This window comes from Parasteatoda tepidariorum, chromosome 9 (assembly GCF_043381705.1).
Source record: "Parasteatoda tepidariorum isolate YZ-2023 chromosome 9, CAS_Ptep_4.0, whole genome shotgun sequence".
Taxonomy (NCBI): domain Eukaryota; kingdom Metazoa; phylum Arthropoda; class Arachnida; order Araneae; family Theridiidae; genus Parasteatoda; species Parasteatoda tepidariorum.
This window is the reverse complement of record NC_092212.1, coordinates 28,404,965-28,423,458: the sequence shown is the minus strand read 5'-3', so window position 1 is coordinate 28,423,458 and position 18,494 is coordinate 28,404,965. Positions and strand designations below refer to the sequence as shown.

The following is an 18,494-nucleotide window of genomic DNA, read 5'->3' as shown; positions in this document are numbered from 1 at the left end:
CCCAATTATGCTGGTACCTTATTACATCTGCCATTTTTGGTCTCAGAATAATTTACTACTTTTTAATAAGCTAGTACATTCATTCATTATAAAATATCAAATAGTGTATTAAAGTTTTTTATATAGTATATGCATTCTTAGTCTTTTCCATATCCAAGTATAAAGTTATGATATATAAGTATATAAGTATAAATATATCTAAGGTTTCCATATCTAAGTTTCCATACTAAGTTTTCCATATCTAAGTTTTCCATATATTTTATAAAGTTATAAAGTATTTTGTATTAATAATTTTTTAAGAACTGGTGTACTGTTACTGACTGTGCCAGCTCATGTTGGTTCCTAATTTAATCTGCCATTTATTTTCTCAAAATAATTTACTATTTTTTTTACAAACCAATATGCATTAATTTATTATAAAATAGTAAATAGTTTTTCTAAAGTCTTCTATAATAATCAATAATTCAAACACTCAGAGTGCTCATAAAAACTTAAAACGCAAACAACATTTAAAATAAGATTATAATCCTTGCTTCCAGAAGAGCATCCGTCTGAATAAATTATCACTGTAACCAAGTAAATCTAATGTACCCCCAACTTCTCACTCTCACTGCTTTCAGAATAGCCGTGCAAATACACACTAACAGGATAAAAAAAAATTATTTTTTCCCTTCATCACTAGACATCTCCTATTTCTTTACGCATTTTTTCCCTTTTTTCCCATCCATGAGTACACAGGCTCTCATCCTCAGCATCCCTTTTTTTTTGCTCTTCAGCCTCTTTTTTTCCATCCTCCTCCGATCCGAGGGTGAAGGTACTCACTTAAAAGAAGAAAAGTTTCTCATTGCTGGACTGCCAATGCAAACATAGTAGGGTGGTCATTAAGCAATGGGGTGGGGGGAGACGCTGGGTAGAAAAATGTGGGTGGCGGGGGGTGTAGTTGGAAATACACTCAGTCATCTACAATTTCGTAAGAAGCGTGTCAGTAAGCGTCGACTGAATTATAGGTCTGTGATGATGAATGCTCGACGAGGCTGATTGCCGACTGCTGCATTCGTGGTACAATTACCTTCTGCTTCCCTTGACCCCCTATCTTAGGCAAATGGTTTTTTAATTAAAAGGATTCTCTATTTTTCTGTAAGAAGAGAGATTTCACCCTCTCGCTCCCTCCCATCCGCTATAGTTATTCAGAGACCCCCCTTTTAAAGCAAATAGCACGTTTTTGGAGTTTTAACCCTTTCTCACTCAAGCGGAATGAGTTTTGAGACATTTACTGGAAAAAGATGATGGCGGCACTTGTTTGTTTATTGTGCTTAAAATATGCCTCCAGGGAAAAAGTGTACTTGCAAATAAAATAAGTCATAAACATTGAGTACTTTAATGTATAGGGTTAGAGAATATTATAATAACCATTTTCAAACAACAAAAACACTAGAAACTCAAACTAGACTCTCGATAGGAAATTTATACAAAGTTTAAGGCATACATGGGCAACGACTGACAGCAAGATGGATCTGGCCCAACCTGATGGCTTGCGGAATATTTTAAAATTGCTCTCAAAAACAGATGCAAATATCGTCTGTTCTTGAGAAAGAAAAAAAGCGGCATTGTTCTGGCTAGATTTCAATATAAATCAACAAAACTATTATTTTTAACATAAATTGAATAACATAAATTAACTACCACTTGAAAATATTTATTCGCTGTCCAGAGCCAGTTGTCATCTGTGTTTATAAATAATACTATTTTGTGTGTTCTATATTGCATTAATTTCTTCAAAACCATTTTAGTAACGATAATAATATTAAAAAAATTAAAAATTTACTCGAATTATGTGTTTCTAATAATCTTGGCTTCGCTGGTCACCGATGACCACCGTGGCTCTTCGAACCAACTCAGTGTCTGTCACCGGTGACCCCCGTGGCATTCAACGTGTTAATAAAGGAAACCTCACTAGGAAATGTATTGAATAGTATATGAGATGGATTTTCTTTCGTCAAAATTTTCAGTGGCCGTTTTGAATTTATTTGGAAAATATCAATAATGCAATGCTCAATTCTTTAAGTCAAGTCATGGGTAGTTCTGAGATTGTTACAATGATCTTCATGATTCACTGGATTGCCGATAGGGAACAATATGAAAAGTCGAAGTGGTGTCAGATAAAATTGCTTTTCTGCACTCCAGAGTCAGGGATAATTGCTCAGAATTAAAATCAATCAAATCTTCCTAATAATGAAAGCTACTGGTTTACTTTTACATAAATACCTGAATTCAAAATGATAACCAATAAACTTTTTTTTAACTTCGATGAAAAGTGACATAGAAAAGGTAAACAAGGAAACCAAATTTTGACTTAAAATATGCATCAAGAAGACCTATATTTTAAATCAAAATTTGGCGCTATTTGAACCCACAACTGGGATGGTTTGCAAGAAACATGATTTACGCATTTGGAAGCATTTGTAAATGCGGGAAGCTCTTTTCTATGATGAAAACTTATAAACAGAAGTAACGAAATAGGATTTCAGATGAATATTTGATGTTTTTCTGACTCATCCAACTTAATCATAATAATTAGTAAATTTATGCCTTGAAATACACGACGATTACATCACAACTACCAATTATCATAACTCACGACTTCATTAATATCCTAAACTTTACTTCGTTATTTTTTAATGAGTAAGCATACTTTACTTAGAACAACCCAAAGAATTATAAAAAGATGTTATATCTTTGTTACGAGAAAGCGATTAAACAAATATCTTTGATGTCACAGAGAAAATTAACTTTTTAAAACTACAAAGGGCTCACCTCATTGCTCTAAAATTTAGCAATCGCTGGACTTACAATATCTTACACTAGCATCGTCAAATGACGAAGGTAGCGACCACTAACAAGGTGATAAAATAAAATCTGAAAAAGGAGCAAATTACGAGATTTGGCAATCACTGGACGTACAATAGAAACGTCTAAGCTCGCATCATTTCTCTTACTTGTCCACCAGAGAACCATCAATGATTGCAAGTAGCTACTAATTGGAATATGTTTCTCTTGGAATTTGAATAATAATCGTCTATTAGAAATAACGCAAACAACTGGTTGCCATTAAAAACCACAAAATTACTGCAATTAATTGATTTATTCCTCTTATGTGATATAATTCAGCTTCTAGCTTGGGCATCCTTATATCTTATACTAGTACCCTTATGACGTTAAATGACCAAGAAAGCAATCATTAACAAGGTGATCTAATTAAACTTGAAAAAGCAGCAGATTACGTGATATGGACGGCGTACAATAGAAATGTCTAAGTTGGCATCACTTCTCTTACCTGTCCATTGGAAATCCATCAATGATCAATCAATTAGAAGTAGCAACTTATAGGAATACGTATCCCTTGGAATTTGAATAAGAATCACCCAATAGGAATAACGCAAACAACTGGCTTCCATTGAAAACCACAAAATTACCGCAGTTGATTGATTTATTCTTTACAAGTGATATAATTCAGCTTCTGGCTTTGGCATCTTTATAGTTTTAGTAGTGTCCTTTTGGCTTCAAATGACCAAGAAAACACAGTGGTAAGTTATTCTGACCACCAGTCAGTGTGGAGAGAAAAGGGAGCAAGTTATGCATAACACGTATGTTGACGAACGTGATCGATGTGGCCCAGGCGTGCTAGTGTGGAAGGGCTTAATGCACAACGGAAGAACACCGCTTCCCATCTTTGAGCGATTTCGCGCTACATCCCAGTGGTATTACAGAGAGATTATTCTGAATCATGTCGTCTTTTTAGGGGTGTGGTAGGTCCAGAATTTCTGTTTATAAATGACAATGCGCGACTACACAAGAATCGGACATACTCGGAAGTGAAGGTATTGTCCATAAGCAATGGCCTGCGTACTCCCCGAATCTGAATCCTATCAAGCCTGCCTGGGATGATCTTGGCAGGCGTGCTTCGCAAAGAACACGAAATTAATTAGATAAATCACGTCTCTTCTAAGAAAAAAATGAGTAGCAATTTAATTTATAAAAAAGTATGGACACACTGTTAGAATTTTCATTTCAAAATTACGGTAAAATAACCGACAGTAGTCTGCACATCCAATAAACCGTAAAGTTTACGGCAAAGAACATTTTTCCATTATGGTTTTGAAACTCTTTACAACTAGCATGGTTAAAAAACCATGAATGCAAAACTACACGGTTTTTAAACCATATACAACTAGCATGGCCTAAGAACCATAAAAATATAAATTTAATTCTACATTGGAGAGAGTTTAACTGAGATTCGAACCCCCGTTCTTACGGTAAAGAGACTGACAGATTAGCCCTCTCAGCTATAATATGCAGCTATCTGCAAGAATAGGGGCTTCCTTAAGTGGGTCTAATTAGAGCGATAAAATTTTGGTTGTTTAATCGTATTAGATGAGAGCAGTTAATGAAAGGGTTTTTCTCAATTTTAACAATTTGAATACCATTTTATTTTAAAGCTATTTAACTGTTTTGTTTGATTATGGTAAATTAACTATTAAATAAATTGTTATTTTACCTTTTTTTTCTTAGAATTTTTTAACAGGGCGAAAGGCATGGATATAAAAATGCTTATTGAACTTAAATGATACAATTGGTAATATTTTTAAAAAGTGGTAAATTAATGTACATAGGTTTATAAATTAAAAAAGTTAGTTAATTTCGGGTGTACCACATTTTAGTTTTACTTAAGAATAATGTTGTTGTTTTTTCGTTGTTACATTTGAAATATTAAATGATTTATAGGGTCATTGAAAAAGATTTTAGAAATTTTTAAACCTCATTGAAAATCAATTTTTAACTGTAGGAGAATAATTGTTGCGTTGAAATATAGAGAAAGAACTTCATTTCTTTTTTAATTAATTAGAATTATGTTAAAATAATTACTAATAAAAGTCTACTAAAAAATTGAATCATAACTTCAACTGAAATTGTAACTCTAGCGATGCTCGAAAAGTGCTGCTCTAGACTCTTGTAAAGTGTATAGAATAGCATATCTCGTAATATATTGGAATTTTTATAAAAATTTAATATTTTTTTAAATATTTTATTACCAAATGTATGCTTGTTTATGTTTATTAACTATCGTTATGTTTTTTTTTGTTGTAATTCCGCCATTCTTTTTTGACGAATTTGGTCGGATCACGCTATTAGTCAAAAATACACCACTTGATGCGCGAATGGAAATGATGTATGTGACTAACATTTGCTTGACTTCGTTGACAGATTTCATTTTCCTATTCAACAAGTTAAATCTTAAGTTTTTTTTTATATCTATTTAATAAATTCATTATTAATTTTATTACAATCTCAAGATATATAACTACATACATTTTCAAATGCGTTTATTAGTCTATTATTTCAAATTAAGTGAGAAAAAAAAGGCTGTTCAATAGAAAACAGTTATGCAGTTTACTGAATTTTAAATAAGAGGATAAGAGAAATAGTAATAGTACTACTGGTGCTTAGCTTTCAAAATCCACGATATTTAATTAGTACAATTACTGCGACTGTAAACAGTATTTAATTTTGTCTAAGTTGCAAACGTTTGTAATAAATAAAGCATAAAATTAAACAAATATTTTTTTAAAATAATTAAAGTTAAGCAAAAATAATAAAAGCACTACTTGCAATTCGTTCTCTATTCGAATCTAAGTCATGGAAATAAAATTTAATACTGATATTACGTAAACATTTACACAAATGAAATAAGTCCAGAGTACATTAGAAAGCGAAATCTGTAGCCAAAGTCATGAAAAACGCCATGGCACACAATTTCTCTTTTCATATGTAGCGATGTCCTTTTCGACTAATTGCGCGATCCGGTCACTTAAAAATTTAATCACTCGTCTTTCGGCTACTGTGGTGTTTCTTGCTTTGTTTTTCTTCTTTGTATTTTTTCCAGTAGCAATTTAACTTTTTCTGTTTTATATCTTTTTGCTTTTCTCATTCATGTCTGGCAAATTCAAAAAATGGGTGTCTTATTTAGAGCACTCAGAATAAGTCGACGTTTTCTCAGTTATTATTTTTCTGAAGTGGGGGAAGCGTTAGCCCACCTAATATGGTGCCTCTGAAAGAATGGCCAACAAATCTACCCTGCCGACGGGACCGGGTAGAGGTCAGGTAGCTGGCATTGCAGCGGAAAGGTTCTGGGTTCAAATCCCGGGCAGGGTATGGATATTCTTTCATTCTCTGTACTATCTGTCCTTACTATGGGAGTAACATTGGCCAACTTAATATGGTGCACCTGAAAGAGTGGCCAACAAATATGCCCTGTAAAATGTTACAGCCTATCGGACTGCATAGGGGTCAGCGAACTGGCCTTGTAATCAGGAAGGTTCTGGGTTTGAATCCCGGGCAAGACATGGATGTTCTTTCATTCTCTGTACTATCTGTCCTAACTGTGGGAGCAACGTTTTATCACCTAATATGGTGCCCATGAAAGACTGGCCAACGAATCTGCCCTTCGAATCCGGTATTGACAAAATGTAAACACAGGTGGGCATTGAAAATAAAAAATAAAATAAAATGTTTTTGAAGCAAATGAAGTAGTCCTATTATCAATTTATCATTCCGTTTCTGTTTCCTGGGATTATTCATTGAATTTCTTACTTGTATCAATATTATTTCTTTTTGTCTCAATGCAACATTTTTTGTTATATCCCAAATTAGTTAAAGTGGTTGATTCTTATTTAGTAGTTTGCATGTCCCAATCCAATCCTATTCTTAAAGATGTGAGTTTTAATGTTGTAAGCATGATTTGGTAGGAAAAAAAGAATCAAACTTACATCATGTCGATATTTTTTCCAAAGCTGTCCACCGGTTTTGGAACCAAGCTTGTGAATACTCCGGTATGTACATTTTTATATCTAAATATATTTATTTCATAAAAAAAAAACAATTTACCATAAATGTTATCTGTCATTTTACGTATCACAATAGTTTGTTGATGAAGGCAAAACATTAACACAAACATAATTGTTAATTGATGAAGGCAAAACATTAACATAAGCATAATTGTTAATTGATGAAGGCAAAATATTAACATAAACATAATTGTTAATTGTATCTTCGCTTCAATAATTCTCCGGATACATATTATTTTTTAAAAGTAGAAACAACATGACTTTTAGGTGCGGGATAATAATAAATAAAAATTGAAGAATATTTAATAACATTAGCTCAGAATTATTTTTATTAATGCAAAACTGTTACATCAATATGAAAGAAATAGATATCTATACATCTGCACAGAGAAAAAAGTTATGGCAAAATTATCGCACTGTAAGGTAATAACATTTCTAGTGAAAAAAAACAATAATTCTGGTTAACAAAGCGAAACTATACTTTAGTTAAACCATTCATTTGGTAATTTTACCGTTCATATCGTAACGGTTTACCAGAAATTCTGATCTCCGAAACTATAGTTTTTATTACCACACATCTATAAAAAATGAAAGACTGGAAAGCAAATTTAACCGAATAAATAGTTTTTCTGCCATGCTCTAAAGTATCATGATAAAATTACTAAATTTTACCACATTTATCAAATTACATCACATCATGCCAAAATTATGACCTAAGCAGCTTCTGTAAAAATTATCAAGTTTTTTAGTGTTTCCATACAGCTTAAATTATTTCTATCATATTCTTGTAGTTTTGACCATATGTCTTTTCTAAGTGTATGTGGAAGAAACTTTAAAAATTGAATACGTTATTTAAATAAAGCTGTTAAAAATATATTACCTAGTAAAAAAAATTCTTTTTTGAAAAAATATTAAAATTGCTTATTAATAAGTAAAAATGTAACTATCGTTACGACTTTCTTATTTGTTTTTATAATAAATTAATACTGTGTAAAAAAAAGATTAATACTACATTTTTTCAAATTTTTATTCAATATAGCTATAAAGTTTATTATTATTTTTTTATTTTCTAATTATAAAATTTTACATTTCCTGTTTACTTTTTTTCTTTAATTTATTATAGAAAAATATTTTGATTTTAAATGCTTGAACATTTTAAAATTTCTTTTTACACAATCTGTCTTTAAACCTTAATATTTCTTTAAAAAATTTATTAAATCAAACTATAACAGCACTTTTTGGATTTTTTTGTAAATTTTTTTCAAATCCAACTATAAACTATAGGTTTACATTTTGTTTTTCAATTAAATCTAGCTACAAACATTTTTTAAATATTCTTTTAAATCTAATTATAAGCTTTGGTTATTTATTCTGCCGTCAAAATTATAGGGAAAAACACCAATAATCAACTACAAATTTACAAATTATAAAAAGAAGTTTGTTTACATGTTTATGCCTTTAAATTCATTCCCGATTCATTTCGAACACATTTATGAATTTTCATACATTAAAAAAAATCTCGCAGACGAATTCCAATAATTAATTTGCATATCTGGCAATACAAACGCAGTCACGTATTTAAATTTTTACAGGTTATTTGCTTATTCTAACGAATATCAAAGGGCGAATCGAATCTATAATCCTTTTCAGAAAATCTAACTATAAGCATTTGAATTTTCTTTTTAAGTTTTTAATTAAATCGTATTACAAACACTTTTCAAAATAATTTTTTTGAAAATCTAAATACACATTTTTACAATATTTTTTTTTCAATTTGACTTTAAACCTTCATATTAATTTTTTAAATATATCTATAAACTTTTTCTTTTTTACATTTTTCCATCAACATTACTTTCTACATTTTCACGTAAGAAAGTTACTAAATGTTTTAAACTTTCCACTGGTATTAATAGCAGAAACAAAATAAAATGAACTAATATATCTTAAACAGTAAGGTTAGTTGTTGTGCAATCAAAGTTATTAAAACACAAATAATCAACTACAAATTTACAAAATGTAAGAAAAGATTTATTTATGTCTTAGAATTCTCATACATTAAAATATATATATATATATATATATATATATTTATATATATNCATATAATTTAATTCAACATGAAAAGTTACTTTAGGAAACATATCAAAACATTCACATAATCCTAGGATAGCAATATAAAGTGTGCACATAAGTACTTATATATATATATATATATATCTTTCTTCATGCTATCTGTAAATTATTACGTTTTTCATACTCAATGTTATTAAGATTTAAAAATCAATCATTTACAATAACAAATAGAACTCTAATGTGACCATACAGATGAGATAATCTCTAACTGTTCTTAACTTTATACTGATATCATTATGAGAAATAAAATACAAGAAACTAACATAACAAACAAACTAACTAATTCTCATACATTTAAAGAAAATCTTGCAGATGACTTTTAACAACTAATAAGCATATCTGGCAATATAAATACAGTTACGTATTTGCATTTCTGGTAGGTTATTGGCTTATATTAACTGGTATCGAAGAGGAAATCGAGTCTATATTCCCTTTTGGGTTTTTTGTGACTTTTTTTAAATCCACCAATAAACTTTTAAATTTTCTTTTTAGGTATTTCATTAAATCTAATTGCAAACATTTTTCAAAATATTTTTTTTGAACTTAAATCATATACGTTTCCTTTTATTTTAAATTATGTCTTCATTCTGAATATAAACTGTTCCGCTTTTCAAACTCATTGTTACTAATATTCAAAAATCAACCAATCATAGCAGCAAATTAAATTCTAACGTGACCATACAGATATCATTAAGATAAGACAACCACTAAATGTTCCAAACTTTTCGCTGATACCATTATCAGAAATAAAATACAAGAAACTAACATAACTTAAACAGTATGACTATTTGTTCAGCAATCAAAATTATTAAAACAGAGATAATCAACTACAAATTTACAAAATGTAACAAAAGATTTGTTTATGTCTTGAAATTCATTTCCAATTCATTTTGAACACGCTTACGAATTCTCATACATTAAAAAAAAATCTCGCAGACGACTTCCAATAACTAATACGCATATCTGGCAATACAAACGCTGTCACGTATTTGCGTTTCTGGCAGGTTATTGGCTTATGTTAACGGAAATCGAAGGGGCATCTGCCATGTTTTCCCCCTGATTGATTTTGTCAATGAATCGTAGTATTAAAATAGGATGGTAATAACCGTTTCATTGAATGGAGTAGCAGAGGACTTGAACTGCTTGCTTATGGTTTATTTGTAGCGGAAATCGAATTTCGAATATTTACTTTTTACACCTTACTTACAGTCGTAGTGACAGATCCCATTTTTAACCTGTTAACATCTGAGCTGGAGCGATCATATTAAGTGGTATTCAATGATTTTTAACTTTGTTGTCATATTGCATGGCCTTCTTATTGAAGAGTGATTGAGAAAAAATTTATTTTCTCCCACAGTAGGTTTTTAAATGGTGTTTACCTCTTGAAGTTTTTCAGTTAAATAACTTTACTGAATAATAATTATACATTGCATTATACGAAACTGTCTTTTTTTTAATATTTGTTCTTTTAACGCTATTGGCTTGAGTTATTTTGTAAGAAAGTTAATTATTATTATACCTTATCAAATTGAGTGACAGGTTATTTTGTTTTATCGAGCTCATGGCTTATTAGTAAGTTTAATAACACAAATTTAGGGGGGGGGGGTATTATTAAAATGTCACGAAATATTTCAGCTGTTATTATTTTAAAATTTATTTTAATACTTAAATGATTATTTGTTTACCATAATTATTTATAATTTAGCTTTTATAATTAAAAATCTAAACTTAAAACAGCATGAGTTATTTTAAAATTATTCATTGTTTTTCAAATTTAACAGACCTTATAATAGGCTATTTTCCACTATCGAATTGAATTTTACCTTCAAAATACAGATTATTTTATTTCTTTAGGAGTTGTTACTCTTTATTTTTATGAGTTTTCATTCTTTTCATGAACAATTGTTTTTGTTTTTTAAGAGTTATTATTTTCTAATTTAACGAATTTTAGTTATTTGTTTATATGAGTTATTATTTTAAAGTTCATTTCAATATTTATATAATTATTTAATGATTTCGCTTATTTGTAAATGATTTTTTCAAATGAGACAGGCTATACGTAAAAAAATATAATTATTTGTTAAGAAACTCTTTGAATTTAAATAATAACCTGTTAAAAAATTCCATCATATGATTTTATTCTTAAAATAATTGCCCGTTCAATATTATTCATGATATTTAAAATAAAACGTTGAATAAAACAAAATATTTTTATAACAAAATTAATCAATATCAATAATAATAATGTCATCTAAATTATAAACTAAAGAAGAATTAAAGTTGTCTTTGCCAAGTCCCTTAGGGCAAACTCAATAAATATATAGCACTAAAAATCTATAATAAAATCCCTCTTATGAATTAGCTTAAATGAGGCATTTTGTAAACTAAATAGTATTTTAAATATATCTAGTATTTTTGAGAAAATTTTTATTGTTTTAAAATTACCTTGATATTCCACATCTAAATTTTTTCAGTAAGTTTAGTTTAAAATTCATTAGATTTTTTATTCGAAAATTTAAATAAAGGACTCTTTAAATTTGAAATGCATACTTCAAAATTAACTAAATAAAATACATTTAAAGATGATTACTCTCAAAAACAGAATACGAGACACGCTTATGCGGGATATTTTTTAGCGATTTATAAACTCTCTAGATTTATTTTTAAGAAAAAAAAACTAATTAAGAATAATATTAAGTAATAAATTATTGTTAGCATTTGAAACAGTTTCTAATATATTTTTTAGTGTTTCGCTACTAGACTATTTTTATGCCAAAATACAGGACTAATTATAAAACAAAACTCTTTATTTTAAATTGTTTAGTGCTGGTTATGACTTTGAGACATATTTTTGAATCAAGAATTTAACTAAAAAACCATTTATTGTTTGCAATTACTTTTATTAAACCATACTTAAATGCATAATGAAACAAACAACTTAATGCGTTTTTATTACTCATTATTTTAAAGTGGATAATCATGTGATTTATAAGCTTAATAAAACACCACTTAAAATGAATCAAAAGAAAATCTCCACGTTTTGTAAAGATGAAAAGCACACATCTCCAAAACCTCCTTTCATCGAAAATCACGGCTGATTCACTCAAATAACAATCACTTTGTACGAAACCTCCGAAGAGGTATTTACTGAAGTGTATTTTATAAAAAGAATTTCAAGTAAAAAATAAAAAGTGGTAGCATTAGTAGTTCCTCTACTTTTCGGCTGTTAGAAAACGAGTGAAATCTCAACTTTGAAGTACATTAGAAGAAAGAAGAAAAAAAAGAGGAAAAAAAGCCTCTTGTGGAATAATTGAGTTCTTTTCTCACTTCTTTCTCTTCATCATCATCTTTATCATTCTAAAGAAGAAAAAGAAGTGTAACCAATTTTCCACCACCTCAACAAGGCATCTTCAAATCTTTTCCTTTTGATGAAGGGCGCAAGCATTTTAAGCCCCGGCGTGAAAAGAGCAACATAAATGCTACCCCCTTCTTCAGCCCCACTGAAAAAAACAAGCTCACTTAAAAGACCGTGTTGTTGCCTTTTTTTTTCTTTCTAGATTATTTTAGTTCTTTTTTTCTTATTTAAAAGAAGTGGTAGTAAAAGATGAATGATCCAAGAAGATTCGTTTCTTCTTCATCTATTTTGAGTTAATTCAAACTCCAATGGGTTCTCGAATCACAATGGAATGGTGGGGTTAAAAATAAAAAAAGCGTTTAGTAGTAGGGTTAAATTCTTTTCAATTTCCAACACTTGCTTTAAGGTTAAAAAGGGTGAATATTGACTTTATGAAAACCCGTTTTTGGTGTAATATCTCGTATACCTCTCTAAATACATTCATTATTATTACGTAAGTATTTTCTACTTTAACTTTTTTTTTGTCAAATCCTAAAACTAGCTCGTCTGTTTTGGATGTGCCTTTTTTTAAATATAAAAAAACTTAACTGTTTTTCATAGTTTTTAAGTTTTCTTTTTTAAAATATTTGATTGATGATGATGAATAAGTATTAAAGAGTCTCAAGACTTTTCAAGCAGTAAAGTGGTACGCGTAAACGAAAATTATTTTAAACCACTACAACCTTGCTAAAAAAATGAAAGAATTGTGATAAATATATGTTAAACGTGGTTTACAGTTTCTCAGTTGTACTGGCCAAAGCAATTTTAAAATTCATTTCCAGATAATTTAAAACTTTAATTATCCTGTAATTATCATAGAAAAGGTTTTCTCTTTCAAAATATTGTGTGATAATAATTATTGTGCTTTGAGTCCATTTTCTTCGGAATTGATAAAGAAAAAACTTTTTTTTCACTTTCATACATTTTAAATCAGATATTTTTCTTGGAATATAATCATTACATTCTTCTTACATATTCTTAAATGTTATTTTACAAGAAGTTTCTTGGTACAATTTCATTCCTCACACCAGTTGTTCTAAAATGTTCGTCTATAAATTTCTTTTTAGAACATAATCATTTCACATAATCAAACTCTTTCTATTCCTCATATTACACTGTGAAAAATTCCGGACCAAATTGCGGTAAAAAGTTCCGGCACTCAGGATGCCGGTACTTTTACCGCAAAATCCATTTTGACCCGAACAAGTTACGGAACAAAAAAGGATATTAATACCGTAATTTTTACAGTAATAATTACCGCAAAATCACTCTAATTAAATAAATATTACTGAAAAAATTAACAGTTCCTATAGTAAAACAACTGAATCACTTTAATTAAGTTAATATTACTGTAAAAATTACGGTACACTATTTTGCGACAAAAGTGAATTTTAAGGCTAAAAATATTTTACGGATGATGCACTTAAAGTACCTATACCATAATTTGTCGCTGAAGTTTTTACTGTGTAGTAGTTATTGTATGATTTTTTCACTAGCACATTTCAATCTTTACACTAAGTATTCTTGCATGTTATAAGACGTTTTCTCAAAATATATTCCATTCTTCACGAACATTCCATTCTTTCTACTACTTCTTCTTGAATATTATTTTGTAAGTTATTTTCTAGGAGCATGCTTTATTCTTCTTCGAACACATTCCATTCTTTGTTTTTTACTGGAACATGTACCAAACTTCATGGAACACATTTCATTATTCGTAATTATTATTCTTAAATGTTATAAGATCATTCCAGGAACATATTCCATTTTTCATTGAACATATTTTATTTTGTGCTTCGTGGTAGTTATTCTTAAATGTTACTTTATAGATTTTTTCGGCCCATATACATTCATTCTTGAACAAATTTCATCCGTCGTGGAAGTTATTCTTAATCGTAATTTTATTTTTAAGTTGGGTTAAAACTAGTTAACATAAGCATTAACATAAGCATTACAAAACTGAATAAATTGAAACCTTTGTTAGTACTCAAAAGAATTTTCATTTTTCATGATATAAGTTGCTTTTCACGAGCAACAATATTTCATAAAATATAAATTTCAGAGAAGCAACATTAAAACTTTGAGTACAAAGATAAATCTTCTGCAAAAGAACATGTTGAAGTCATTTTTTTTTATTCTTGCATTCGTTCCAGCAACAATCAAAATTTTATTTTTTTCGCCAACACTGACGCCAGCAGACGACATCTTTGGCAAAAAAGCAGTGCCGTTCTATTTCGAACATTCGTTTCTAGAAAAGCTTCCAGAATCGCTTGGCACAAGCCTGGTCTACCGAAGGGGAGATCACTGAAGCGATGGGAGCGGCTGGAATCAATCAGTCATATTTCAGTGGCGTGCTGGCACAGTGGCGTCTTTTTCTGAAGCAACTACCGTCTCCCCTTTTAACACCGGGAATCTCTGTCTCTTCCCCTCCTACCTTCACTCTGTTGCATCGGCAGCCGCAAAAAGTTTGTTTGAATAAAACCCTTTCTGCTCTTTAAAGCATGAAATCTCATGCATTGGTCTCCTCGGCTCCTCTTTTTCGAATTCTGCACCACCCCTCCCATCTCACTGTAACCGTAAAAACCTCACGATTCATTTCTTACCATCTCCATATGAAGATAGATTTCATTTTGACCTCGTCTTTCTATGAAGTCTACAATTTTTTTTTCCTGACTTATTCTCTTCCAGAATTCGGTATGGGCTTCTTCATAGTGCCGATTTCCTGTTCTTTGATCTGTAGTGCATCGATTCGGCAGACGATTTTTTTTTCTTGTTGCCTCTTTAAATTCTAAATTCTTGAAAAAAATTTGATATTTCCTTCTTTGAATCATTCTTGAAAGAATTTTATGAATTGAAATCATACTTGAAATATTATATCCATTGCAAAAACTAAATACTATTTTAAATTAAATATGCTTCTCGTTTGTATGATGAAAGCATATTTCTAAAGACAACTTGATCAGTAAGAATGTTAGCTTACAACTCTTATCTATTTTTGTCAAAGAATGCAAACGACTTCTTTCATACGACAAGTTTTAAGAATACATTATTGCAGCTGTTTGCCTCTCTCCGAGTTATAAGATAAACAAGGATCTTTTAGTCGAAAGGCTCTCTATAAGATACTATTCAATACTAATACCTAATGTTACATTAAATTGTATCTCTTTTTTTACTGTACTCTCAAAAAACACTTCCTTAAGAATAACACTGTCCGCCTTTTTTTTTTCTTTTTTTTTGTAAAAGATCTGTTATTATAAGATCATGCAATTCTTTTAATTGTAATCATCTATCATGCGTTCATAGTTTTTAGAATTTATTATTGAAACTGTTCACAACACCAAGTTACAAGACAGGCAAGGATATAAGCATTACATACTCTGACCCTCTTTCTAGTATAGGGTTATAGCAGGTGAAATACCGTAATATCTTCAGTATTTGATTAACATTATACGTTTTTTTTTATTGGCGCAAGTTTCGTGAAGCAAAATTCGGTATATAAAAAAAACTTACTTCTTAATTTTTGTCTCTTTTTTTATGTTCGTAATTATTAATGCAAAGTGAATGTTATTATTAACGGAAATTTGTAATTATTAAAGCAAAGTGAATGTTGTTATTAAAGCAAAGTGAATGTTGTTATTAAAGCAAAGGGAATGTTGTTATTAAAGCAAAGTGAATGTTGTTAAAGCAAATTTGTAATTATTAATGCAAAGTGAATGTTATTATTAAAGCAAATTTGTAATTATTAAAGCAAAGTGAATGTTATTATTAAAGAAAATTTGTAATTATTAACGCAGAGTAAATGCTATTATTAAAACAAATTCGTAATTATTAACGCAAAGTGATTGAACAGATTATCCGAAAGCAGCTCCTTAGACTGTAAATTCAAAAGCAACAGACTAAAATAGTTCAGTTATTCTTTTAAGAAATACATTTGTAGAGATATTTATCAATACATAACTGAAACAAGTCGGGCATCAGTACGAAGGTGGCATCTCCTGCATAAAAATTGCCCTTTTGTATAATATTTCCTTCGTATTAGGAAAAATAATAGACCTCATCGTAGGAAAATAATAGCACAATTTCATTAAAAGTTTAGCTAAAAGCTTCCCCTGCTCGTCCAAAATTCTCAATCTATTAATGAGAAAATTCTTTGCGCCCTCCTTACTTTGAAAATAAAAGCTACAAATTGCGTTGAAACCTTGTTTTTCACATCCGTTATCGATTCGATTTATTACATTAGTCTATTTCGTACGCAATGTCACACTTCTACATGTTTTAAATTTCATAGTTATGAGATGTTTTCTTTAAATAATATTAATTATGAAAATAAATTATATTTGAAATACTTGAAATTAGATATGTTTACAACTACAAATAGAGATATTGTGTTGTTTCATGATTACCTTTTATGATTTTACTTTTAGAAACATAAAAAGTGCATAAAACTTCGATACATTTTTTGCTTTAAAAAAAAACGCCAATGATTCAAAACATCTCGTGAGGAATTGAAACTTTGACAACATAAAATACCACTTTGATGCGAATCGTCAAACTTTTTTTCCCCTTGATAACCTTGTGTGGAAGGGAAAAAACAAGATTTGATGGATGTTTCCCTTTAAATAGGGTGTCAATTCATGTAATTACCATTTAAAATATCCCTAAAATTGAAACGTATCCAAACGAGAGAAGGAAAAAATAATATATAGAGGAGAAGCAAAAAATCGAGATTGCCCATAAGAGGAGAAAATATCTAAAGCCTGGTGAAGCAAGAGAAATCCCGTACAAAATGGAAATTCCATTGTTCTCAGAACCGACGCTTTTCACAACAAAAGGTCCATAGAGGGGGTGCAGCAAACGAGATTTGTATAAAAATCTTCCCCGCTCTCTTATCGGTCTTTTCACGCCGTTGCCAACCGCTATTAGTCAAATTCGACCATCGACCATTCCTCGGCATTCATTACCCTTTTCGAGGTGGATGTGTGGGCTTCGAATTCGAAAAGGATATACGTTTTGCAGGAGAGTAGAGGTCCACCCCTCCAGTGGTCTGTTTGTTCCAAAAGAGCCTTTCGTTCGATATCGGTATCGAGAGGAATAAGAGTATCGGATGATGGTTTGAGTGGAGTTGAGAGAGCAGATAGGCTGAAGGATGAGCATCGTGATTTAACAAATTTCGATCCATAAACCGAAATTGAAGCTTTTATTTTTCAACGTGTTCATTCTTGTGATAATTATTTTCATAAGGAAGTTAAAACAGAAGTTGAATTGCTGATTAATCAAAAGTTGAATCAAAGCTGGCAAAACAAAAGGCGAAAATATTTACGAATTAAATATAAGAATTATGGGGTATGCTGATTAAATTTTAAAAAAACTAAACTATGTGACATGCCAATTAAATAAAAAAATTATGTCACATGATAATTAAATCAAAAATTATGTGACATGCCAATTAAACTAATAAAGTTGCCTGTAAAGCTTATGAAACCAATAACCCATCTTGTGGCATATTGATAAAACAAATAATCAAATTATCTGATAAGCTGATTAAATAAGAAACCAAAATATATGACATGCTTATTAAACATATAATCAAATTGTGTGGCAAGCTCATCATGAGGTATATTGATGTAATTTAAGAAAATAATAATCAAATTATCTGATAAGCTGATTAAATAAAAAATCAAAATATATGACATGCTTATTGAACATATAACCAAATTGTGTGGCAAGCTCATTATGAGGTATATTGATGTAATTTAAAAAAATAATAATCAATAAAAAAGAAGAAAAAAAAAGATGATTATATGACAAGCTTAACAAACAAAAAATTAAGTTGCGTGACAATCTGATTAAATAAGGAGTAAAATTAGGTGACAAGGTGATTAAACAAGAAATTTAATTATGTGGCATGTTGACTGAACAAAAATCATAAATCATATAATCGAAAATCATATAAATCCCATGACATGCTGATTGAATATAAAAAGCAAACTATGTGACATGCTAATTAAACAAAAAACCAAATTATGTGACATGCTGATTGAACGAAAAACCAAATTGTGTGGCAA

General features: G+C 29.8%; 1 protein-coding gene across 6 annotated transcripts in view; it reads left to right on the top strand.

Moving 5' to 3' along the window:
* Positions 1-18,494, top strand: part of LOC107451597 (hepatocyte nuclear factor 6-like) — a 277,515-nt gene that overhangs the window by 154,483 nt on the left and 104,538 nt on the right. For 4 of the 6 annotated variants that reach the window (XM_071185203.1, XM_071185199.1, XM_071185202.1 and 1 more), the window contains one exon: positions 6,849-6,887. The exons of the other annotated variants lie outside the window; for them this stretch is intronic. In XM_071185203.1, coding sequence (XP_071041304.1) covers positions 6,849-6,887 — 39 coding nt within the window. The remainder of the gene's footprint in view (positions 1-6,848; positions 6,888-18,494) is intronic. 6 annotated transcript variants of the gene reach the window in all.